We start from the raw sequence: 25,235 nt of genomic DNA, 5'->3' as shown, positions 1-25,235 counted from the left end.
ACCTTCTGGAAGGTAAGCTAGGAGTCAGTTCTGACTTCATGGTCATGAGTTTTTGAGAGCCTCTTCAACTGGTTCTTTCCCATCTGTCTTCTAGGCTACTCTCACCCTATTTCTCTTTCACTTTCTTAACAGTGTCTTGGATATGTTGTTCATAGCGGCCCTATGTACAAGAGCCCTAAACCCTGCTCTATCATGTGCTAACCTCACCGTCTCCGACACACTCACTCCCACCACCTCAATCACAGAATCGATCCATCTCAAGGGTCTTCCTCTCCTGCGCCGTCCCTCTAATCTCCCAAACATAATGTCCCTCTCCAAGGACCAGTCCCTCCTTGCAACATGCCCAAAGTATGTCAGATGACGCTTCAGAGTCCTTGACTCCAAGGAGCATTCTGGCTTCACCTTCTCCAGGACAAACCTGTTTGTTCTCCTAGCAGTCCATGGTATAGTCAATACTCTTTTCCAGCGTCACAGCTCAAAAGGGATCAATTCTCTTTCTATCATCCCTTGTCACTGTCCAACTCTCTGACGCATAACAAGGGATAGCGAAGACTATAGCTCGGATCAGGCGCACCTTAGTCTCCAGCCTGATGTCGTTGCTCTTCAGTACTCTTGAGAGTTCCCTGACAGATGACTTTCCCAATGCAATTCGTCTCTTGATTTCTTGGCTGCTGATACCAAGAGTGTTGACTGTGGAGTCAAGCAAATGAAACCTGCTAACTATCTTAATCTCTTCACCATCCATGTCTTGGATATAGAGTCAATCAAAACCCTTAAAGCCAGTTTTGTGCATACAGTAGCCTAGTGTCTTCAAAACTGAGTGTCTAAGCATAGCTTATGATAAACTCTGGTCGTACGTTCCTCTTCTGTTCCTCAGGTCAGAGCAGGCCTACATCCTGGATCTCTGCTGGTCTCCCTCCGCTGCTTGGGACCCAGACCTTCACAGCCTCTGCTAGTCTCAGACCCTAGTTGGGCTTCAAGTGCAGCTCCCGGTCTGGCTCTTTCACCGCCAACCTTCCCCAGTGACCCTGCACACAACTCTTTCTCCTATTTGTGGCAGCACATCCTGACTCATCGACACTTGGCTGGTGCAGTTTTATCACCATGAACACGTGTCCTCTTTTTCCAGGTCTATGGAGATGAGAGCCCCTCTCACCTCTCAGGAAAGCCTTGCATCTGCTGAAGTGGTAACTGATAAGGGCTAAGGACAGGCTTTCTCTTAGGGTTCCTGTGTGAAGGTGTGGAGGGCAGTGAAGTGATAGAGAAGGTACAGAGATGGGGTTGGTATTTTGAGCAAGGCACTCTCCCATAGTGTAGCAAGATCAGACAGGTCCTTTCAAAGTCCACTTCCTCCACTGTACTGAAAATACCGAGCACCTGATGAGGCAGGGGTACCACCAGTCTCTTTTGACAACTGGTAATCGTGTTAGTACAGAGTTAGTAGCTCCAAGCATTTGCCTTTGATAATGCTCTTCAGGAGCTTATCATTACAGATTGCTTAGGGCTACCAGTCTTTTGACATTTCAATAGAGATTAAGTAGACACATCCTGGCACACTGGTCTAGGCTTCTGCCTGCATTCAAATCCCAGCTCTGCTGCCCACGAGCTGCACAACCGTGAAGACAGTACTTAACACCCCCTGTGATATGGGCACTTAAGTATTTGTGAGGGCTTGAGGCTGAGGAGGGTAAGCTGTCTAGGGCATACGGTTCAGTGAAAGGCAAGCTATTCTTAGTTTTAAAATTAGCTTGAAAAAGAATCTAGAGTATTTTTGTAAATATGGATGGAGACTGTCTCATGAACGCCCTCAGTTGCCCTTCTGTTCTCTACGTCTTGTGACGACCTTTCCTGTAACCTTTTCTTCTTCCCCTGCTTTACACCATCTCTGTGATGTGGTTTCCTTGACAGGTAATGATGGAGTAGTTGGGATCTCTATGTGCTTTAATATTCAAGGAAGAGCAGATAAAACAGGCTCCCAGGGTTCTGGGGGGAAAGTTGGTGAAGAGGAGTTTCTACCAGGGCTGGGGCCTACCTGACATCACTCAGCTGAGTAGATTGTTTGAAGTGGCCGTTCAAGGCTCTGGGGTTAAACCCCATGCAGGTCTCAGTGCAGCTGCTCATTTTGGGGAGCTGTCCTGCAGTTGTCTCCATGGACTGACACCACCTCACTTTGTGCAGGTCTGTGGGGCTGCACATCTTCCCAGGATAACAGTGCCCATCCTCCATTCTGTCCAGAAAGACCACCAGGAGGTATGGTGGGAAATGCTTCTTTCTGGACAGGGTCTGAGATCAGTTTGATAAGGGCTTTCCACCTGAAAGGGTCCCATAAGGAATGACAGAGCAGTCTGTGACAGCCAGTCTCCTTGGACATCTCAGCCCAGCATGGTAGCCCTCCCCTCAAGGCTCATTCTGAGTGGGCCTCAGGAAGGCCAAGCTAGCAGAGGCAGGGAGGTGCGTAGGATGACATCTGGAGGGTCAGCCAATCCAGAAACATCCTATGAACAGGTTAGGTGACAACCTATTAGCAAAAAAAGAAAATAGTTTTCTCTTTGCTGGCCAATTTCCCCTTTCCTACTACAGTACTTAGGTTTGAAAGGCTCAGGGCTCCAGAGTTACTGTCTGAGGTGCAGCATGAAACTTCACTAGGAGCTGAGGGGAGAAATGTCTTCAGAAGGTCCACTCCAGTATTTATGAGGAAAGATTCACTCTGAGGTCCAGGGAGGGAGCAGGGGAGGATGAGGTGTACTCACGGTGGGGGAGTGAGGGGTTCAGAAGTCTCAGTCGGTTTGGACTTGTCCAGGACCTGCCCACTCCTGCTCTATCATGGCTGCCCTCTGCCCACCAACGGTAAAATGCCACTTCCCGGAAGCTGCCTTGAACCCTGCTGTCCAGAGCCACCAGCATCAGCCTCAGGCCCAGCCAGGACTCTGTCCTAGCTCTGTGACCTAGCCCCATGCTGGCCTCTAGAATGGGGTGTCTGTTGAATGTCTGCTGGCCTGAGAGTGCCCCCCCAGGTCTGAGGTTTACATAAACACTTTGAACTAAGTTGAAGGCCCAAGGAAAGTATCCTTTTCATCTCTGCCACTTCTCCAGGTATAAACTGGCCCCTGTGAGAACTCTGTACCCCGAAAGGCCACAGACAGCATGATCTAGAGCTCCCCCTTCTTCCCACCACCTAAGAATGTGAAATACCAACAAACAAAAGTCTCATCCAAATTAGGAAGCGAGCAGCTCATCGGCCTGTGAGTGAGCCCTGGAGGGGCTGTTTTGGACTGCCGGCTTCCCTGCCTGGTCTTGCCAAACCCACAGTGCTATCAAGACTGTTGACCCTAAATTACTCTTGGCCCCAAATTACAGTCCATGCCACCCTGTCACTGCTCATCCTTCCCCAAACTGAAGACGCTGCTTTAAGCAGCTCTCAGCTCAGAGCCCACATTTGGGCCCTGGCTACCGTGACCAGCAGTTTCCAAATCTGCAAACAGGTCTATCCATGCTGTCAGTATCAGCTCAGGCCCAAGGCTACTCTGAGGAGCCACAGGTGGGGGAGCCCCTGGCTCCACCAGACAATGCCAAGGATGTGCACGTGTGTCACCAGGACCAGACTCCTGTCTCCAACTGCAGGAACAGACTATGTTTCCAAGGCACTCACTCCATTCCCTCACTCACTGCCACTGAGTCAATTCGGACTCCCAGGAGCCGAGCCCGCCTTCTGTTTCCAAGGCCACCCAGCTAGGGTCTCTAAGTTCCTGGGCCTGGGGATAGTGGTGGTCTATCTCTCCTGTGGGCAAGGGAGGAAGTGAAGCCAGGCACTTCACCCCAAGCCACGAGGAGCCATCAAGAGGACCGGAGAAAGCTCCACGGCCTGACAGAACCCCTCCTCCCCCACACAGGCCCTCATTTACCTTCTTGGGAGAGGATGATGAACCTGGTGGTCTTGAGTGTCTTTCCATTCAGCGTCCAGGTGATGGTGGCCGGGGGGTCAGAGGTCACCTGGCACTGGAGGAGCAGCTTCTCACCCTCTGCCACATGGATGTCCTGCAGCTTCTCCTTGAAGGTTGGGGCTGCCCCATGGCTCTCTGGTCGTTTCTCGCTCTCTGAGGCCACTGTGTGCCCCTTCTTACACATCACGTCATTCTTAACATCCTCCTTGAGGTCTTCTTTCCCACCTGGTGTTGGCGTTGTGGCTGGCTTGGCGTTTGCCAGAGATTTTGGGGTCTCGGTTGGCTTGGCATTGCCCACAGCTTTCAGCGTCTCAGCAGGTTTGGCATTGTCCACGGGTTTTAGGATCTCAGCAGGCTTAGCGTTGACCAGAGATTTGGCGGTCTCGGCTGGCTTGGCATTTCCCACAGGTTTCAGGGTCTCGGCTGGCTTGATGTTGACCAGAGATTTGGCGGTCTCGGCTGGCTTGGCATTACCCACAGGTTTCAGGGTCTCGGCTGGCTTGGCATTGCCCACAGGTTTCAGGGCCTCGGCTGGCTTGGCATTGCCCACAGACTTCAGGGTCTCGGTTAGCTTGGCATTACCCACAGGTTTCAGGGTCTCGGCTGGCTTGGCATTGCCCACAGACTTCAGGGTCTCGGCTGGCTTGGCATTGCCCACAGGTTTCAGGATCTCGGCTGGCTTGGCATTGCCCACAGGTTTCAGGATCTCGGCTGGCTTGGCATTGCCCATGGGTTTCAGGGTTTCTGCGGGCTGTGCATTGCCCACTGGCTTGGGGCTGTCCACTCCTTTAGCATTCAAGTTTTCAGCACCACTGCCACCATTCTCTGCTGGCAATTTCTTCTTGCTGCCCAGCACCGAGCGGAAATCTGGGGTGGCAGGTTTGGGAGGTGGCACCTTCTCAGGTACTGGAGTCTTGGGTGTCCCCTTCTTGGCCAAGACCGAGCGGAAGTCCACCTGTTGGGGACTGTGCACCTTCCTCTCTTCCTCGGACACGGTCTTTGGCTTCACCTGCCGCTGCAGGTTGGCGCGGAAATCCATCTGCTCGGCTGGGATCTCCTTCAGGTCGTCTTCTGACACAGTCCTGGTACTAACCTTCTTCCCTAAGAGGTCACGGAAGTCCAGCTGCTCCACCTCCTGCTGTCGGATGGCCTCCTCCGTGTGCTGCCGCGTCTCCACGCGCCTCTTCAGCACCCCCCGCACGTCCTCACTGTCCTCCTCCTCTGGCCAGCCCTGCCCTCCTCTCGCTGGCCTCAGGGGTCCATAGCAGTCACCACCACCACTACCATCTGCACCACAGCTGGCAGGCTCCCTCCCCCTGCAACCAGTGAAGGAAAAAAGGAAAGTAGCAGGAAGAAAAGGGGCTGGGTAAAGACAGCAACGTCAGGGGAGAGCAAATCCCTGAGGGGGGGAGGGCAGGGGGGAGGAGGGGGAAGAGGAGAGGGGGCTGGCCAGACTGTGTTTATAGAAGGGAACATTGGTGAGAGGAGCTTGCTCGCTTAGTTGGGCTATTACATCGGTAATGACTTCAGTAGCCTTATAAGGGTGTGTGCAAAAAAAAAAAAATTCACCCCCCCTTCCCACTCCCTCCTTCACCCCCTTTTCAATCTCTCCCTCTTGGCTCTGATCACTTCTGGCTTAAGGAGACAAACAATCTGGGGCCGAGGCTGGGCTTGCAGGGGCCAGGAGAAGGAGGGGTGGTTGGAGAAAGGTGGATGGTTGGTGGGTGGGGGCTCCTGGTGGATAGCTCCTATCGTTTGGCGGGGGGGCTCACCATGCAGGGGCTCTGGCTGGGCTGTTCTCCAGCATCAGCGACACCTGGCAACTGCATTCGCCAACTCGGTTCCTGAAGAATTCAAGGGGTCAGAGAAGATCAAGGAACTCTTGAGCAAAGGGCCTGCTCAGCATCGGGCTGGGAGCAGGGCAAGGCCAGCAGGGCCTAGCCACAGACAGGCTGGCTGGCCACCAGGGGAGACAGGGTCCCAGGCTCAGTTGTGACCCCAATACTTCAATCCCTGACTTAGACGTAAGGTAGGGCCTTCTCAGCCTTTGGTTATCCTTGGTTTTCTTAACTCTTGCTTAAAATGAAAAGGAAATACAAAGGCTCTTCTGGATAACAGGCATCCAGAAGTGGGCACGTTTTGCCCTTTTTTTCCGTAAGCAGCTCACATTTGACAATGAAAGGATGGATGGAAGGCACAGCCCATGGGCAGTGGTGAAGCTGCATAGATTGACAACAAGGAGGTGCTGAGTCTCTGTCCTCTTAAAGCAGAGGTGGCCACTTCTGTTCGTGGAATAAAAACTCTCCCTCTCACCCTGTCCATCTGTGCATGTGTACCTTTGTAAAGTAAAAACCTAACAAGTGACTCCTTACACAGGTGACCACCCTTTCCCCTCCTTCTTTCAGGTGAGAGAGCCATCAGACTCTACATGTCAGTGAAACTCACCCTCGTGGGGTGCACGCAGCTCCGGTCCCCTCAGATGAGAGGAGAGAGCTGCACTAATTGTGGGTACAGGGGAGGTAGACTTGAAGGGGGATCGTCCCTCCAACTCCACAAGGCTGCCACCTGGTGGCGGGTCTGAGCTCTGCCACTTGGTGAGGGGTCGTGTTTGAGTCCGAGAACCAGCTGGCTCTTCACGGTAATGAATGTCTTGTTTCATGGCAACCCTCAGTTTTCACACACATCTTTTCATACGTTATTTTTCCAGCTCCATCTGATATCCCGGGCTGGGGGGATACAGAACAATTATGCCTGTTCTAAAGAGGGAACAGGAGTTTGAGGGGGTTTTGTGAAGCTGCACATGGTTTATACACTTGTGCCCTTGGATGATGGGGCATCTTTGTAGCCCTTCAGGGGCTGATGTACGACTCCATGATTCAACCACAGACATGCCAAGCTTTGTGACAGAGCCCATACACGATCTGCCTCAGAAAATTTTATGACAACTGAATTTTTACATGTAAGAAAAAGGAACTTTAAAAGGTTAAGAAATTTGACTCAGCTCAGAGCTATCTAGTGGGGGGCGGGGGAGGGAGGAGTTGGGATCCAGTTCTACCTAAATGCAAGTTTTGAGACTTTCCCACTTCCTCATTCTGTGCTCACCAGTACAAACCAAGTCAGGATATATGTGCATTTATATACGGCAAAATGGCCTATATGTTTAGGGAGCTCTGGAGGTTTTAAGTCTCATGCCAGTTGCATTGCTAGCCATTCAGCTTAAAAAAGTTAAAGCCACTAGAGGGTCTGTGGGAGAGAGATGGGCAGTTTCCTCCCATCAGGATTTACAGCCTCAGGAACCTGATGAAGGGTTTATATGAATCAAAACCTACTTGATGTTTAAAAGAAATAATATGATTAGGTAATATTTGCATGACAACAGTCCATAATAAGAGGTGCATGGCAAAGTGGACTGGGGAGGAGGGGGGGAACTGCAACAGTGAATGAATGGAAATCCAAGTTCTCTATAAACTTTTGTTAAAATCTCAATTAAAATTAAAAAATACAAAAAAAACCCCAACTTGATGGCAATAAGTTGTTTATTTTTTTAAAAAAATTAATTTTAATGAAAGTTTACAGAGACTTAGGGTTTCCAGTCATTGCTGTACTTTTTTCCCTACCCAACCCCTCTCCCCCCATTCACTCTTCTCCTTGAAAAGAAAGAAAAACTCTTTCATTGTTATGTAATCCCTTCCCCCCAAGTCCACTCCACTATGCAGCCTTCACTCTGGACTTCTGCAATGACAAGAATACCCATTCATATATTCTTTTGAAATAGTTCTCTCCCTCATCTGTTTCAATGCAATATACATCATTCCTCCCCTCCTTTTCTGTCTTCCCTCAACCCTGATGTCAGTTCCGTTTTTACAACAATGGAATACTATGCAGCATTGAAAAACAAGGAACTCATGAAATATTATGCATTATGCACAGTGGATGACCCTGGAGGACATTATGTTGACTGAAATATCTTAGTCACAAAAGGACAATTTGTTTATTTTTTAGGGTGCTCTGGTGGGCTAGGGGCAAGAAGCTGTGCTGATATCCTGAAGGCACGAGGTTCGAGTCCATCAGCTGCTCTGCAGGAGAAGGATGGACAGTCTCCTCTCATGTGACTAACTGCCTCTGAAAATCTGCTCCAGGGTCAGCTATGGGTCAGTTCAGACCCCATGGTACACATCAATTATTATCTGATGTATATATCAACCACATGTTCACAGGTTTACATGGCAGCCCCTGGTGCACATATGTGCACACCTGGGGTTATCTGCACATGTATGAAGCATATCCACATGAACAAACCTCACTTTGCCTGGCCTCCCTTCCAGTGGAGGTCTGTCTCCAGTCGGGTGCTTGCAGTCTGTGACATGGAAATGGTGCTCCAGGTCCTGGGGGTGATTTGGAACCCATCCGAAGGAGGGAGAGGTTGATCTTTGCCACCTCTCACCTGATGAAGGCCCTCCTTTGTTCTTCTTCCCAGTGCCCTCATGTTGCCCCAGACTGTGCCAACCCTGATACCTCCCTGGCCACCTCCCTCTTGTCCTCAGTCCTCTCCAAAGGAAAAGACCCAAGTTCAGCGAGCCTCAGGGCTGGCTGTAGAAGAACCCAAGGTGCTCTTCTGCTCAACAAACAGCAACTGCTCAAAGTGCCAGGCCCCAGGAGACCTGATCCATAGAGCACCTGAGGACCAGGCACCCACTCTCAGAAGCTTATGGAGCGTGTGGGTCAGTTAGAGGAGTCCCAGGGGAGGCCATCCTGGGGTGAAGTTCAGCCACCGTCTCCTCCTTCTGCCAGGCTTGTCTCAATTTTTCTGGGGATATTGTGGTTCAGGAGGACAAGACATGACACAGAAGGGTTGTATCTTCCAGGGGCCATTTTGGACATTTCTTCATTAAACATAGCCAGCTGTGAATCAGAAGGGAGCTGACCAAGTGGCACTGTTTCCTTCCCAGCATTGTCTCAGAGGCATTTAATGGTGAGGGGACTAACATTGGGCTTATAATTGTTGTGGTTAGGTACTGTTGAGTTGGGTACAACTTATAACAACTCTATGAACAACACATCTGAACCCGGCCCTATCCTGTGCCATCTTCATCATCTCTGACTCAGCAGAACCCATTGCTGCAGTCATTGTCAATCCATCTCATTGAGGGCCTTCCTCTCCTCTGCTAACCCTCCACCTTTCCTAGCATGATGTCCCTTTCTAAGGAACAGTCTCTCTTAGCAACATGCCCAGAGAATGTGAGGCGAAGTTTTGTCATTCTAGCCTCTAAGGAACACTCTGGCTGCACTTTTTCTAAGACATCTGTTTGGTTTTGGGGCAGTTTATGGGATAGCTAGTGTTATTCTCCAGCACCACAACTCGAAGTCATCAACTCTTTTTTTGTCATCCTTATTAATTGTCTGGCTCTCTGACATACAGTGAATGGTTGAAAAGACCATGGTCTGAATCAGATGCACTTTAGTTTTCAAATGGACATCATTGCCCCTCAGTACTTTGGAGAGTTTCTTGACAATGACTTTCCCGGTGCAATACATCTCCTGATCTCCTGACTATTGGTCCCAAGGGTATTGACTATAGATTCAAGTAAGATGAAATCATTAACAATTTTAATCTTTTTCTCCACCTAAAACAATGTTGCTTATTGGTCTAGTGGTGAAGATTTTTTTTGTCTTGATGTTGAAATGCAATCCATATTGAAGGCTGAAGACTTTGACCTTCTACAGTAAGCATTTCAGGTCCTCGTCACTTTCAGAAAGCAGCATTATGTCATCTGCATAACACAGGTTGTTGATGGGTCTTCTTTCTATTCTGATACCACATTCTTCTTCATATAGTCCAGCTTCTCAAATGATTTGTTCAGTATACAGATTCAATAGGTGTGAAGAAAGGATACAATCTTGATACATACCTTTCCTGATTTTAAACCATGAAGTGTTCCTTTGTTCAATTTGGACAACAGCTTCTTAGTTTAGGTATAGGGTTTGTATTTTTCCCTTCTATTTTTAATTTTTTTTCCACATTCTCTATTTTCTTTTATATTTTATACTGATTTACTTACAAAGTTTAAATACATTATTTTTCATAACAGATACTTCCCATTTCCTTCATTCCCCACCCATCAAATTGTGCACCTCTATGATGAACACATCACCCCCCGCCCATCCTCACCCCTCTTTTTCCACTCTCCCGCTCCTTGGATTCTCATAGTCATTCTACAATAACGGTTTTGTATGAACATAATTGTTCTGAGATTCCCATTCTTTTCAGTGTTATCCATAGTCTGTTATGATCCACTCAGTGAAATGCTTTCACATAGTCAACAAAATACAAACAGACATTCTTCTTGAATGAACCTTGAGCCAGCACAAGCTATATCTTGGGGAAGTTGATAGGGTTTGTGGTATTTTCTACTTCATTCTCTCAAGGAGGGAAGCCTAGGCAAAGACAGGCCCTGTAAGTCCTCCTGCCCAAGCTGTTGCCACGCCTCACTCTGAGGTTCCCTGGACAGTCTAAGGGAGCCGAATAAAGGGGAAGAATGTGGAGACCACCATGAGCCTCCTAAATGGACCATTCTGGGGGCATAATTAAAAGCAGACCCATTTTAATTTGGATTCACAGCAACTCTATAGAACAAAAGTAGAACTTCCCCACTGGATTCACAGAGTTAAATCTTCACAAAACCGACTGCCACATCATTCTCCTGGAGAGTGGCTGGTGGGTTTGAACCACCAGTCTTTCAAGCACTTAACCACTGTGCCATCAGAACTGTGTCAGAGGTGATTAGGACATAACTATATTTCCACCCATAAACTTATGCCTCCATTGAGCCTCTAAGATGAATCATGGCTTTACTTGATTATGAGGCCTTGCCGTCCTTACTCAAAGGAGCACTCTGGCTGCACTTTTTCTAAGACCCATCTGCGGGTTCTTTTGGCAGCCCATAGGATATGGAGTGCTATCTTCTAACACCACAACTCGAAGTCATCCATTCTTTTTTTTTTGCCATCCTTATTCATTGTCCGGCTCTCAGACACACAGTGAGTGACTGAAAAGACCTTGGAGCCAATAAAGGCTGGAGAGGCTTCCCTCCTGGGAACCACTGCCTGACAAGCTATCCAACAGGGGACATCTCTAGCATCTGTGAACATCTAGTTATAGAATGAAGCCTAGCAGGGGCTGCTTCAGGATATGGGACAAGCCGTGTCTTTTGATGAGCCCCTTTCCTAAGTCCCAGCCTCTCAAGCTCTGAATAAGAAGTTCACTCTTGCTCACAAAGCCTTGGACCTCATCCCACTCTGAGTCATTCCCTGTCACTGCAGGAATGAATTCTCTATGTAAAATTAGTTTAAAGAACTGATTTCCTGGTAAGTATTAATCATTCAGATAGAGAATCTGGTCATTTCCCTTTGTGAGAGCAGGGACAAGGAGGAGAGGTAACCCCACCCCATCCACCCCCAGCTTTAGCAGGAACGGGAGCTCTCCCTCCCCTTATGCCCCTTGGCTTCCTCCCAGCCCTCTAGGCATCCTCCTTGAAAGGCATTCTGCTCCAGTCTAGGTCTGACTTCTGTCAGGATGAGAAAAGCTGGAGACCAAGGTCTCCGGCAAGCCTGGTGCACACTCCCCCAACAGAACTTTCCACTGACTTGTTCCTTCTCAGCTGAGGACAAAGCCAAGGCCAAGGCCACAGTCTCCCAAAGGAAATACAGGGCTGGACATTGGGGAAAGAAAAGAGGTATGGGCTGGGTGGGTACAGAATCCAGAAGGATTTCCCAGGCTCCCCAGTTCTCACTGCACTGGAGAAACTCTTTGTGCAGCACTTCCAGGAAAGGAAGGGCATATGCTTTCTGGAATAGAAAGCTGGTTCCTTGTGCCTGGGCTCTGCTACTTGCCTTTGGGTGGCTGTGAGCAATTCATGACCCTGAAACTTCGGTTTCCCCTATTATTAAATGAGGAGACAGAGAGACAGTTTCTAAAGTCCCCATCCAGCTGGGACAGTCTCTTTTTTTATGACCGTGCCTGGCTGGCCCCAGATAGTCAGCTTGCTGACCTCCTCCTGGTAGGTGACCTCCACTCTGTGCAGGCTCTCTTCCCACAGTCCTTTGCTTTGCTCTTCTACCCTTCACTGCTCAGCCCATTCAGCTTGCTCTCAGCTGTCAAACCTTTTCTCACTTGACCAGCCTTGTTGTTAACTACTGTTGTGTACTGTCAAGTCAGAATTGACCCATAGCTGCACGTCCAGTGGGTTTTCAGAGGCAGTTAATCACACAGGAGGAAATGGTCCATCCTTCTCCTGCGGAGCAGCTGGTGATTTTGAATTGCATGCCCTTGGGATTGCAGCACAGTTTCTTACCACTAGGCCACCAGAGCTCCCTTTCCTAGCCTTAGCTTCTTCATTCCACTCAGCCTCAAAATCCCAGTGAAAGAACGTCTTTTTTAGGATATTTTCCTGATTAACATGAGCACGGTCTCAAAATACTACTCCTTCCTCACAGAAATCAAGGATCTTCACTTATCATCACCTCCCATTATTTTTCCTAGGCCAGGAGAGAAAAAGGGAGCTCTGGTGGTCTAGTGGTAAGAATTTTCGCTGCAATCCTAAAGGCATGCCAGTTGAATCCACCAGCTGATCTGCGGGAGAAAGATGGGTAATCACATACCATGGGATTACTGCCTCTGAAAACCCACTAGATGGTCAGCTATGGATCGATTTTGACTCACTGGCAAACAACAATAACAGAGGAGAGTAAAAGGCTGTAAAGTACTGCAATGAAATGTCCAAGGAGCTGGAATCAGAAAATCAAAAGGGCTGAACTAGCTCAGCATTTCTTAAGCTGAAGGAACTAAAGAACAAATTCAAACCTCGAGTTATAATACTTAAGGATGCTTTGGGCAGAATTTTAAACTATCTAGGAAGCATTAAAAGAAGATGGAAAGAGTATACAGAGTCATTGTATCGAAAGGAATTGATGGACACAAAAGAATTTTATGAAACAACATATGAGCAAATGCCTGCGGTGATGAAAAGAAGTTCAATCTACTCTGAAAGAATTGGCAAAAACAGGGCCCCAGGAATTGATGGCATACCAATTGACATATTTCAACAAAAAGATGCTGCCCTGGACGTGCTCACCAAGTTGTGCTAGGAAATCTGGAGAACAATCACTTGGCCAACTGACTGGAAGAGATCTATACTTGCTCCCATTCCAAAGAAAGGTGATCTGACAGAGTGTGGAAATTATCAAATAGTATCGTTGATAGCACATGCAAGGAAGATTCTGCTGAAGATTTTCCAAAAATGACTGGAACTACACATCAACAGAGAACTGCCTGAAGTGCAGGCTGGATTTAGAAAGGATTGTGACACTAGGGATGGATCTTTGCTGAAAGCAGAAATTACCAGAGGAATGTCTGTCTGTGTTTCATTGACTATGCAAAGACATTTGACTGTGTGGATCATAACAAACTGTGGCTGACTCTGAGAAGAATGGGAATCCCAGAACACTTGATTGTGTTTATGCAAAACCTATACTTTGACCATGAGGCAGTCTCCAAAACAGAGCAAGGAAACACTGCATGGTTCAAAATTGGGAAGGGTATGTGTCAAGGATGTGTCCTATCTCCATGTCTTTTCAATCTATACGTGACCCAGATTATCCAAGAGGATGAGTTCTATTAGAAGTATGGCATCAGGATTGGAGGTAGACTCATCAAGAATCTGCATTAACACAGATGACACAACCCTGCTTGCTGAAACTGAAGAGGACCTGAAGCACCTGCTGCACAAGGTCAAGGATTGTAGCCTTCAATATGGATTGAAGCACAACATCAAGAAAACAAATATTCTTACCACTAGGCTGATTGGCAGCATCATGACAGATTGTGAAGAGATTGAGATTGTTGACAGCTTCAGTTCGCTTGGCTCTACAATCAATACTCTTGGAACCAGTAGCCAGGAAATTAAAAGACAAATTGCATTGAGAAAGTTTGCTGTCAAAGACCACTCTAAAGTACTGAAGAGCAAAAATGTCAGTCTGGACACTAAGAAGTGCCTGATCTAGGCCATGGTCTTTGCAATTACTTTATGCATCAGAGAATTGGACAATGACTAGTGATGATCAAAGGAGAGTTGATGCCTTTGAGCTGTAGAGCTGGAGAAGAGTATTGAATATACCATGGACTGCTAGGAGAACAAACAAGTTCATCCTGGGTGGTTTATTCAGGGTGGAGCCAGGATGGCAAGGATTCTGAAGCTCTGTCTGACATACTTTGGACATGTTGCAAGGAGGGATCAGTCCTTGGAGAGGGACATCATGCTTGGTAGGGTGGAGGGACAGCGCAGGAGAGGAAGACCCTTGATGAGAAGGATTGATTCAGTCACTGGGGTAATGGGGTTAGATGTGTCAGAGACAATAAGATTGGCAAGGGATAGAACAGGGTTTAGGGCTGTTGTACATAGGGTTATTATGAGTTGCAGGCAACTCGATGGCATATAACAGCAACATAGTTATTTTGGTGGCAGCTTGCCTTCTGATAATACTAGTTTAAACATAAAGCAAAGGAAGTTGAGCACAGTGCTCCTGATAGGAGGGGGACCACCCAGCCCAAAACCATCCCACCAGCTGCCAGCTGCTGTGTCCCTGAGCTCCACTGAAAGCCACACAGGACTTTGCTTAGGTGAATTTCCAGCAAACTTGCCAGTACACCCCTAAGAAGCAGTAAGTGGCTACTTTTCAAAGAGACAAAGCACTGGGGATGGTCCCTGGGTGGCACCAATGGTTAAATTCTGGGCTATTAATGGAAAAGCTGGTGGTTTGACCTTCCCTTGGAGGACTAGGCAATCTGCTTCTGAAATTTCACCACCTTGAAAACCCCATGGAGTGGTTCCACTCTGTACACATGTGGTTGCAATAACTGGGAAACCACCGACTGGAATGGTTCAGTGTTTTGTTTTTACAGTGAGGTTGCTTGCTACATAGCAAATCAATGTACCCAGAAAGAACCCAAATAGGTGCAGAGTATATTGGGTTTTGCACTTACTAGTGGCCTAGGCTACATCATGGTGGTAGAATGATCTGTAACTCAGAGTCTTGAACGTTTATGGATTCAGTATGAAGGAACACTCAAGTTGGAGAGAGAAGTCTTCTGGCGTGTGTGTGTGTGTGTGTGTGTGTGTGTGTGTGTGTGTGCGCGCGCGCGTGTACCATCAAATCAGATCTGACTGGTACAGGAGGAGATTGTCCCTCCTTCCCTGGCAGAGCATCTGGTGGATTCGAACCGTGCGCCTCTGCGATTGTAGTTTCAGCTCCTTGCCACTAGGCCACCAGAGCTCCGAGAGAGAAGTCTTCTAAACAGTGATCGGACCTCTGAGCCAGGACAGGTCTAACTATCCTTAGGGGGAGACACAGTCTCTTTCATATGGGGTCAAGATGTAGTTGTTGTTCTGTGCCATCAAGTCCCCTGCGACTCATTGTGACCCTATGCACAATAGCTCTGAATCCTGCCCTTGTCCAGAGCCAATCTCACTGATTCTGACACATTTACCTGCATTGACCCAGTTACTATATCAATCCATCTCATCCAGGGTCTTCCTCTCCTGCACTGTCCTTCCACCCTTCTAATCATGATGTCTTTCTCCAAGTTCTCTCTTGACTACATTATCAAAATATGTGAGACGGCGCTTCAAAATCCTAGCCTCCAAGGAGAAACTTGGTTTCACCCTCTCCAAGACAGAACCTATTTGTTTTCTTGGCGGTCCTGGTATGTTCAAGACTCTTCTCCAGCACCATAACTCTAGGCATCAATTCTTCTTCTGTCTTCTTTAGTCAATGTCTAGCTCTCTGATGCATAGCAAGTAATTGAGAAGACCATGACCCAGATCAGGCACACCTTAGTTTCTAGACTGACATCGTTGCTTCTCAAAACTGGAAAGATCCTTGACAGCAGATTTTCCTAAAGTGACTCATCTTTTAATTTCCTGGCTGCTGGTGCCAAGCAAGCTGTAACTGTTAACAACCTCAATCTCTTCCGTCTATCATGGTGGACAAGGGCTCTTTTTAAAGCTGAAAGCAACCCCAGCATCCAGCCCCCATCAATTCACAGTCAGCAAGGAATTGTGAGAGCTAGAAAAACTAGATAATTTTAATTTAAGAAATATCTATCAGATGTTTACCATTAGACACTATTCTCAAAGCCAAAGTCATGCTGTTGAGTCAGAACCGATTCCCAGCTGACCGTCTAGTAGGTTTCTGAAGTGGTAAAGTGCATGGGAAGAGAATGCTCATCTTTGTCTGTGGGAGCCACTGGTGGATTCGAACTAGCGGAGAGGTGTGGTCTTTGGGTGAACAGTGTAAATCCCTACAGACTAAGACTCCAGGGTTCCCCAGACACATGAAACTCCAGCTGCTCTCATGGAGCGTAGGTAACCTAATAAGACCATAAAACAGTGAGAACAAATAGACTGGGCTATTTAAGCTTCCTGTGTTGGAGTTAAGCCATTTATACAATCTTTGTTACTCCACTCTTCCAGGTAATCTTAATTAGCCTTCCCTGGAGAGTGGGCTGTACTTAGTGACTGTATGGTAGAAGTGATGCTGGATGTGGCTTGCAAGGACCAGTCATTAAAGTCATTGTTAGTTCCAGCTTGTTCTGCCATCTGGATCACTTGCTCCTGGGAAAGTCAGCTTCCTGGTCATGAAGACACTGAAGCGGACCTGTTGGCAAGGTCCACGTGGCAAGGTGCTAAGGCCCTTGATGGCAGCCAGGTGAGCGAGCCTGAAAGTGGATCCTCCGGCCTCACTTAGTCAAGTCTTCAGAGTCTGCTGTCCCTGCTGACATCTGGACTACACTGTCATGCAGACCTGAGCTGAAATCAGCGAGGCTACTTCCAAATTCTCGACTCAGAAACGTGGCAAGACAATAAATATTTGCTGCTCTAAGGCGCTAAGGACTGGAGTGATCACTCCACTCCTATCCTCTTGCATTTCCACTATGAACCCATTCTTCTCTCCTTTATATTGTCATTCTCCAAATAAAGAGAGCAAACAAAACACAAGACTCAGGTACACGCTAAGAAGGAAGGTTCTCAATAAATGTCTGCTTCCTGAGCGAGAAAAAAAAAATTGGGATTTTTGTCAGTGGCACTAGAATTGCACTTTCTTGCCCTTGACGGCAGAGCCCTGCACCAGTCTAAGCTTTGTCTAGTTTTCTATCCCCACGCTGAATGAGCTGGGCTTGGAGGACAAGGGTCAATCAGTCTTAGATAGGGAGAGCTGGGAGTTTGTAGGATGTGGTTAAGGGGGGTTTGTGGGGGGGGGCAGACTCACTTGAGCAGGATCTCATACTGTCCGGCGTGCCGAGGCTGCACATTCTTCAGAATCAGAGTAAACACATCCTCGTTCTGCAGCACCTCATAGTGGCCACTGTCTTTGGAGAGGGCTTTGCCGTCTCGGAGCCAGTGCACGGTGGGGAAGGGGTCACCAGCAATGGCGCAGGACATGAGGACACTCTGGCCCAAGCTGGCTGTCACTGAGCGGGGCTTGCTGATGAACCAGGGCTGGGTACCATCGTGAGGCTCTGGAAATGGGCAAAGAGAGGAGTGAGAGAGAAGGAGCTCTGGTGGCACAATGGTTAAATGTTTGGCTGCTAACTGCAAGGTCAGTGGTTCAAACCCACCAACTGAGTCATAGTAAAAAAGACCCATGCGTCTGTCCCCATAAAGATTCACTCACTCACTCATTTCTGTCAAGTCAAAACCAACTCAGAACTGACACCCTAGTGTGTTTCCAAGACTGTAAATTGCAGGAGAGGAGATTGTCCATCTTTCTCCTATGGAGTCACAGGAGGATTTGAACCAGAGGGTTGTGGTTTTTGGGTAACAGCACAACACTCTATGGACTATGCCTCCCACAAAGATTACAGCCTATAAAACGCTGTGAGGCATTTCTACTCTGCTACAGGAGGTTGCTATGAGTTGTAACCAACGAGACGACTCCAAACTACAACAGTCTCTCTAGAGGGTAGTCGTTTGGCAGAAAATGTCCACTCAACCCTCCTGGTGGTGAAGGGCTGGAAGAAAGCAGGTTATCAAAGGACAGCTTGTTAGAAATCACTTCTACTGGGTACTCAGCGAGAGCACATGCTTTCTGTTATGAGCCTATCTCTGCGACATTCTCAGAGGACAATAGCAACAAGGATTTGTACCACCATGTAAGAAAAGGCAGCTGAGAAGGTACATAGGACATTAGACAGAATCTAATGATCAATATCAGATGCACCATTCCTTGGAAAGGAACTTCATGCTTGGAAAGGTGGCGTATCTGTGAAAGACAGGAAGATCCCCAACATGATAGCTTGACACAATGACTACGGCAATGGGCTGAAATATGTCAGGGATGAGACAGCATGAGACAAACAGGGTTCAGGTTTGTTGTTCACAAGGTTGCTATGAGTTGTACTCGACTTGACAGTACGTAACAACAACAGATCAGATGCATATGATTAACAGAAGAATCGATGCCTTTAACTGTGCTGTTGAAGAATACTGACTATCCCATAGACTGGCAAATGAACAAATAGGTCTCGGAGAAAGTGCAACCAGAGTGCTCCCTAGAGGTAAGGCTGATGAAAGGTCATCTTATATAATTTGGGCATGTTCAGGATGGGCCAATCCTGAGAAAAAGACAGATGGATTGACATGATGACTGTAACAACGGCCCAAGGCTCAGATCTGTTGTAGACAGGGTTGTTATGAGTTCTAGTTGACTTGATGGGAACTAACAACAACAGCAGCTTGCTTTACGTGTGCTTCCTTGTCTCTCTTCTTAAATATATGTTCTCAAGAGGTAAATATCCTAATATGCTCATAATTCACCTTGAAGAGCTAACTGTGCCAAATTGTTGGGAACACTACAAGGTTTCTTTTAATATTCTATATCCAGGGGGAGCAGGGACTTGAGGCAGATTCCCGCAGCTAGTCTAGGAAGTTGGATGGGACTAATAAGCAAAGGATCTTTGGTGGGAGTAAAGTAGGTTCACGTGGTTTCCCCCTTTAAATAGTTTAGGCAGAAGCGTGGCAGCACCCCCGCCCCTTTACAGCTACAGTCTTGCAGCTGGTCGGTCTCACCTTGCACCGTGAGCACGGCCTGGGTGCGGACCTCTCCCGCACTGTTCCAGGCCTCACAGGTGTACGTGCCCGTGTCCTCTGGGAACACCTCCTGGATACAGAGACTGTGCCGGGAGCCTTGCTGTTCAAAGTGGAAGTCCTCTGACTCTTGGATCTCCTTCCCATTGTGAAGCCAGATGACCTCAGGAGGTGGTTTCCCTGGGCCAGGAGGAGAGAGTGTCAGAGGGGCTCACGGATGGTCAGGGAGGTGCATCTCTGAGCCAGGTGGCAGCCCTCTGCTACACAATTCCCCAGACTCTACGCTCCAGCTGCCCGAGCTGTGAACTGGGGATTGTCACATCTCTACCTCACAGCTTGGCTGAAAGCACTGAACACATTCATATAGTGACCCCCAGCAGCAATGTGAGTAGCTGCTCGCAATAGAGAGCCCTGAAGAAATGCTCAACATAACTATTATTAAATAACTTGTTTGGGAACCAAGAGAGACCAGAAGAGAAAAATATGATGAAAAGAGAAGTAACCTATAAAGAAAGGTTTCTATTATCAGAATTCATAGTGATTGGTAATGCCGGTGATAACAGGGTGACTGGGTTCAAACCTATTGTACTTTCTGCTCTGCCTCACACAGTGTGTCCACATTCACAGAATGGCAACTCCGCTGTCAATTCTCAGCCTGAGGAAAGCTCAGTTCACACTTCTTGTTGCAACACTATGAACGCTGGTTAGATGGGTACCAGTTTGCATCTGATTTCCAAACATTATTCAAGGAGGACAGGAAGGAATTTTCAGATTTTACACATGCATTTTCTGGTAGGGGGTGAAGTTTCTAGAAATGTATTGAGGTAGGAAACAACGGCCACCTCTGAGGGGCTCCTCTATGCTGAGAGCAGTCATGCTGGGTGATGACAGAAGAGGAAAGGCCGGTGGAGGTTCACTGACAGGCTGTCTGCCTTCTATGTGGGAGTTATTGCTAGTTGCTGTAAAGTGGATTCGGCCTTATTCTGACCCCCGCAGCCCAGAGCGCCATGGCTCCACGGGGCTTCCAAGGCAGTGGCTTTTCAGAAGCAGCCCACCAGGTTTTCTAAGTGACCACTGAGAGTGTGAAAGCCACCTTTTTAGCAAGTAGTGGAGTGTTTAACCATTTTTGCCACTCAGGCTAAAGCACTTCATGCTCTCCTAGTCTTTGAATGGAAGTGTACATGTTGCTGCCATGTGAACAGGTTTCCGAGGAACTTCCAGACTAAGAAGAAAAAGCTGGTTGATCTACTGCCCAAAACATCAGCCCAAACCCTGATGGCTTGACAGCAACTAACAACAACTGGGCAAGGCTGAGTGAGCAAGGCAGAGGTGAGGCTGGGGCGAGGTGCCAGTCCTCTGCCAGTCCTCTTCAGAGACATCATGGGCCTGGAGACAAGGACAGCAGCTTTCAGGACTTAGTTCCTAGGCTGTGTGTATGTAGGGGTGTGGGGATGGGATGCAGGGACGGGGTGTGGAAGAGGGGTGAGAGAGGAGCACAGAACTCTGCCTAGAACTGTCAGATTGTCACAGGCTTGGCTCCAGCCTGCAAGTTCATTCTAGGATTCCCCAGAGCATATGCCCGTGGGGCCTCACACAACATGACTTTATCGCTTCTGCAGTCAAGCAAAACTGGAGACACAGGAAAAACGAGGCCAGGCTGCCAAAGGGACTGATGAGTGGACAAACGAGGTTATCAGGGCCAACGAGTACATATGCAATGACAAACTACACGGTATTCCCAGCCATAGGAGCCTCTTAGGCTTCTCTCCCTCACCTCAGGGAAGGACTGGGATGTTAATCACAAGCTCTTCTGACCCCTGTCCCTGTTTTAGAAGGAACTCTGCTCTCACCTTCAAATCTGAGCAGAACAACTGAGAGTGTCTTCCAAAAGCCAAGACATTCTCATATAATCTGGCTTTGACTAGTCTTCAAAAGCTAAACTATATTGTCTACATTATTCTTTCAGATTAATCCCTCTACCATCTATCTACCCGTGGATATCTTCTTCTTTCACACTATATAACTTTGAAAACAGGAAATTCTACCCAGAGAGAGCAGATGAGTGAGGCTGAGAGGCCACCACTGCTTTCAGGTCCACTGCCCACCAGTCTCTGGTGGGTTTCAGAGGTTCCGTGGAGAACTATGGCCTTGTTACAGCCATGACCGTTCCCACACGCCCTGTGAGAAGAGAGCTGTGGAGACAGACCTGACACCTGGACCGTCATGGTGACCTGGCTTCCGTCCATGACTTTGAGATCGGAGAGGCCCTGCAGGAAGATGGGCGCAACAGGCTTGCTGGGAGCCACGGGGAGAAGGAACTCACTCTTCCGGTCACTCTTCTTCTCTGTGTGATAGATAACATGATGTGGGGTGAACAGTCACACATTCATTCAACAAACACAGATTCACTGATTACTTGGTACAACAGTGACTGTGTGGAGGCTCAGGCTCCCACCAGAAATCATCAGGTAAGGTGTTCAAGGCTCGAGAGATCTTTGAATCCCTAACTGATGCAAGTGGTCAAGGGGCTCAGCTGCTAGCCACAAGGTTGGAGGATTGAGTCCATCCAGAAGCAGAAACGTCTGATAATCTGCTTCCAAAAGAACCAGGTTTTGGGAAGGCTGTGGAGCTCAATTCTCCTCACACACACGGGGTCCCCAGGGGCCAGAAACAACATAAGCACTACAGGTTCAGCCAGAGACCATTTAGCTTAAGCTGAGCCCAGTCTCTCTGGTTGGCTTGGCCACGCTACTGCCTTGGGAGCGAGGAATGAACCACTGACCACTACAGACAGAGTCATGTCCAACGTAGGCTCTATTTCTCCAGGAGAACTTCCAGGGAAAGAGGCAAGTATTTGGAATTTTATTTACTTTTCATTTATTCTTAAGTTTTATTTAGTTCTTATTTATTTACATGTAAGTGATACATTCACATGGCACAAAATTCAAAGGGTACCACAGAGTATGTGTAAAGCCTCCCACTCATCTAGTCTCCCAGACATTAAGAGTCTCTCCTCAGGGGCAATTAGTTTGCAGTTTCTTGTTCATCTTGCCAGAACAGTCTCTATATGTAACACAAACAAACAAACAAACAAACAAACACATATACTCTTTTCTCTACATACAATAATAAGACTCTTGCTTTTTTTACATAACAATAAATGACAGTTATTCTCCCAAAACTCAACTAAGGAGCCTCCTCCTTTATTTCCAGTGATTGCAATTGTTCCCGTGTGCAGTTGACCAAAACTCACAGCAACCCCACATACAAACAGATCTGAACTTTGCCCTGTCCTGTGCCATCCTCACAATAAAAAACAAAACCCAAAATACGTGGGTAAGCGCATTGTTGCAGTCACAGTGCATTCCCTCTCGCTGTGGGTCTACTCCTGCTTTACTAACCCTTTACTCCCCCACCCCAAGCATGACATCCTTGCCCAAGGACTTGACCCTCCAGACATGCCCAGCGTATGTGAGGCTGCAGGGTACCGATCCATTCAAGTGAGTAAACATAAAAGATGTGCAATCTTGAGCACTGGTGTTGACAATGATGTGGAGGAACAGGAATGCTTGTGCACTGTTGATGGGAACATAAAATATTACAGATCCTATGAAAAAAAAACCATTGGGCAGTTTACTGAAAAGTTAAAGACACATTTACCACATGATCCAGTCATTCTACTCCTAGGTATTCACTAAGAAAAAGAAAGCATTCATCTATTCAAAAACATGTACAAAGATATTCTTAGCATTTTCTTAAAACAGACCCAAGCTGGAAACAACTCAAATATCCATCAACAAGTGAAGACAAAAATTATATAGCCATACAACAGAATGTTCCTTATTGATAAAAATGAATGAACTAAAGATATATATGCCACTATATATATATAGAAATCTCAAAATAGTATGCTGAGTTGAAGAAGTAAGACTAAGAAAAGGCACATACCGGGTGCTTCCCTTTATCTAAAAAAGGCAGAGAATTACAACAGAAAGTCAATCGATGATTGCCTAGGGCAGCAAACAGTAATTGGGGATTGAATTCCAAAAAGTCATGTAGAAATGTTTGACGATTAGAGGATGTTAATTTAAAAAAATGTAGTCATTATGGTTTTATATACAGTATTTTTCCTTATGGGACTGAATTAGTTCACTCAGCGTAATGCTTTCCTGTTCCTTGCAAGTTGGATAATAATTTACAAAATCATTGCTCCTGCGTGCTGTGTAATATTCCATTGTGTACCATCATTTCTCAATCCATTCGATAGTGGTTAGACATAGGGCTGTTTCCATGTTCTTGTGATGGTGAATGATGCTGCTATCAACATCGGTGTACATTATTGTAGAATGAGTATGAGGATCCAAAGGGGAGGTGGAAGCAGAGGCTTGAGGATGGGTGGGTGGGGTTAATCATAGGGTTGCACAATTTGATAGGGTGGTGATGAAGGAAATGGGAAAAGATCTGACGTGAAAAACAATGTATTTGAACTTTGTAAATAAATCAGTATAGTAATAATAATAATAATAATAAAAACTTTGTGAAAATTATATGGGTGCCTATCTATCTCATCCTCATTGCCTTCAAGTTAGAAACAATGCATGGCTGATCCTCCAATGGGTTTCCAAGGTTGCAAATCACATGACAGGAAATGGCTCTCTTTCTCCCATGAAGCTTGGCCTTTGAGTTATCAGTACAACTCTAATTGTTACATGTTGTCGAGTTGAATATGACTCATAGCAACCTATGAGCAACAGATCTGAACCCTGTCCTATCCTGTGCCGTCCTCATCATTTCTGACACACTCAAGCCCATTGCTGCAGTCACTGTGTCAATCTTGTTGTGAACCTTCCTATCACTGACCCTCCACCTTTCCAAGCATAATATCCCTTTCCAAGGACCAGTCCGTCGTAGCAACATGCCTCAAATACATGAGATGAGGCTTTACCCTCCTTGCCTCCGAGGGGCACTCTGGCTGTACACTCTCCAAGACAGAGCTGTTTGTTCTTCTGGTAGTTCATTCAGTACTCTTCTCCCACACCACAGCTCAAAGGCATCAGTTATTCATCTGTCATCTTTATTTATTATCAAGTTCTCAGATCAACTCCCCATGAATTACACCACCAGAGTGCTCTAGGAGTTCATAAAAACACAAATCAAACACATTAAATATATACAGTTTATCGTCCAGCAATAAACTAGGGGGAAAAACATCTCTGTGAGAGAAAGAAAGTGAATGTGAGCCTCTGGGTAAGCAAATGGTGTGAGTTTAGGGGGCAAAGTAGGACAAGTCTCTGGTTGCAGGCTCCCCGAGACCATTTGTGAGACAGGTTAACATACAGGCCTTGCATTATTCTTGGATGTCTCGCCCAAGCCAAAGCTCAAACTAACCCCAACCGCCCAGAGTGGAAGGGGTGACAGCGTGGCCTCCCCTCTCCTCCCATGCAGGACAGTCCCACTGTGGGGTGACCTCACATAGCTGCCTGGCCCCCCATCTTTCACTCTGCCCTGTGAGCCAGGTGGCTTTTACTTTCAATGATCTCTTTTCAGTTTTTCTTGTTATTGTTTTTGGCAGGGGAATGGGAGGGAACAAGAAGGGCTGAAATATCTTTATCATAAACTCTAATTTTGGGGAAAAGGGACTTTGGTATTTGGATTCTTATCAGCACATAGCCACAAAACCCAGCTCTTCTCTGGTAAGCCTAGAGCCATGGGTATACACAGCTGGGTGTGAGAAAAAGGGCCCAGCTCCAATGTACATTTGAATTTTTATTTGCTATCACTTAAATTATTGTTGTGAGGTGCTTGTTAAGTCAAGTACGACTCACAGCGACCTATGTATACCAAAATCTGAACTCTGTTCTATCCTGTGCCATCCTCACCCTTCCTGACACACTTGAGCCCACTGCAGCAGTCACTGTGTCAATCTACCTGACCGAGGGTCTCCCTCTCCTTTGCCGACCTTCCACCTTTCTGAGCATCATGTCTCTCTCCAAGGAACAGCCCCTCCCAGCAGCATGCTTGAAGTGTGAGATGAAGTTTTATCACCCTTGCCTCCAGGGACCACTCTGGCTGCACTTTCTACAAGACATATTTGTTTTTTGAAATTATTAGGAATAATCATTATTACAGAGTAATAATAATAATAATAATAATA

The 25,235-nt window shown here is 47.1% G+C and overlaps 1 protein-coding gene across 7 annotated transcripts in view; it reads right to left on the bottom strand.

Annotated features, from left to right (window-relative positions):
- MYLK (myosin light chain kinase) overlaps positions 1-25,235 on the bottom strand; it is a 312,184-nt gene that overhangs the window by 119,379 nt on the left and 167,570 nt on the right. For 6 of the 7 annotated variants that reach the window (XM_006884219.1, XM_006884221.1, XM_006884222.1 and 3 more), the window contains 6 exons: positions 21,288-21,425; positions 19,064-19,261; positions 17,265-17,514; positions 5,714-5,785; positions 4,560-5,257; positions 3,903-4,166 (listed from right to left, as the gene is read on the bottom strand). In XM_006884219.1, the coding sequence (XP_006884281.1) occupies positions 3,903-4,166; positions 4,560-5,257; positions 5,714-5,785; positions 17,265-17,514; positions 19,064-19,261; positions 21,288-21,425 (1,620 nt within the window). Of the gene's footprint in view, positions 1-3,902; positions 4,167-4,559; positions 5,258-5,713; positions 5,786-17,264; positions 17,515-19,063; positions 19,262-21,287; positions 21,426-25,235 lie in introns of those variants that run through there. The other variant, XM_006884225.1, reaches the window with a different exon arrangement.

Source organism: Elephantulus edwardii, unplaced genomic scaffold (genome assembly GCF_000299155.1).
Source record: "Elephantulus edwardii isolate Elephantulus edwardi_28Jun2011 unplaced genomic scaffold, EleEdw1.0 scaffold00032, whole genome shotgun sequence".
Classification (NCBI taxonomy): domain Eukaryota; kingdom Metazoa; phylum Chordata; class Mammalia; order Macroscelidea; family Macroscelididae; genus Elephantulus; species Elephantulus edwardii.
The sequence above is the reverse complement of the archived record's forward strand: the minus strand, read 5'-3'. Positions and strand labels throughout refer to the sequence as shown.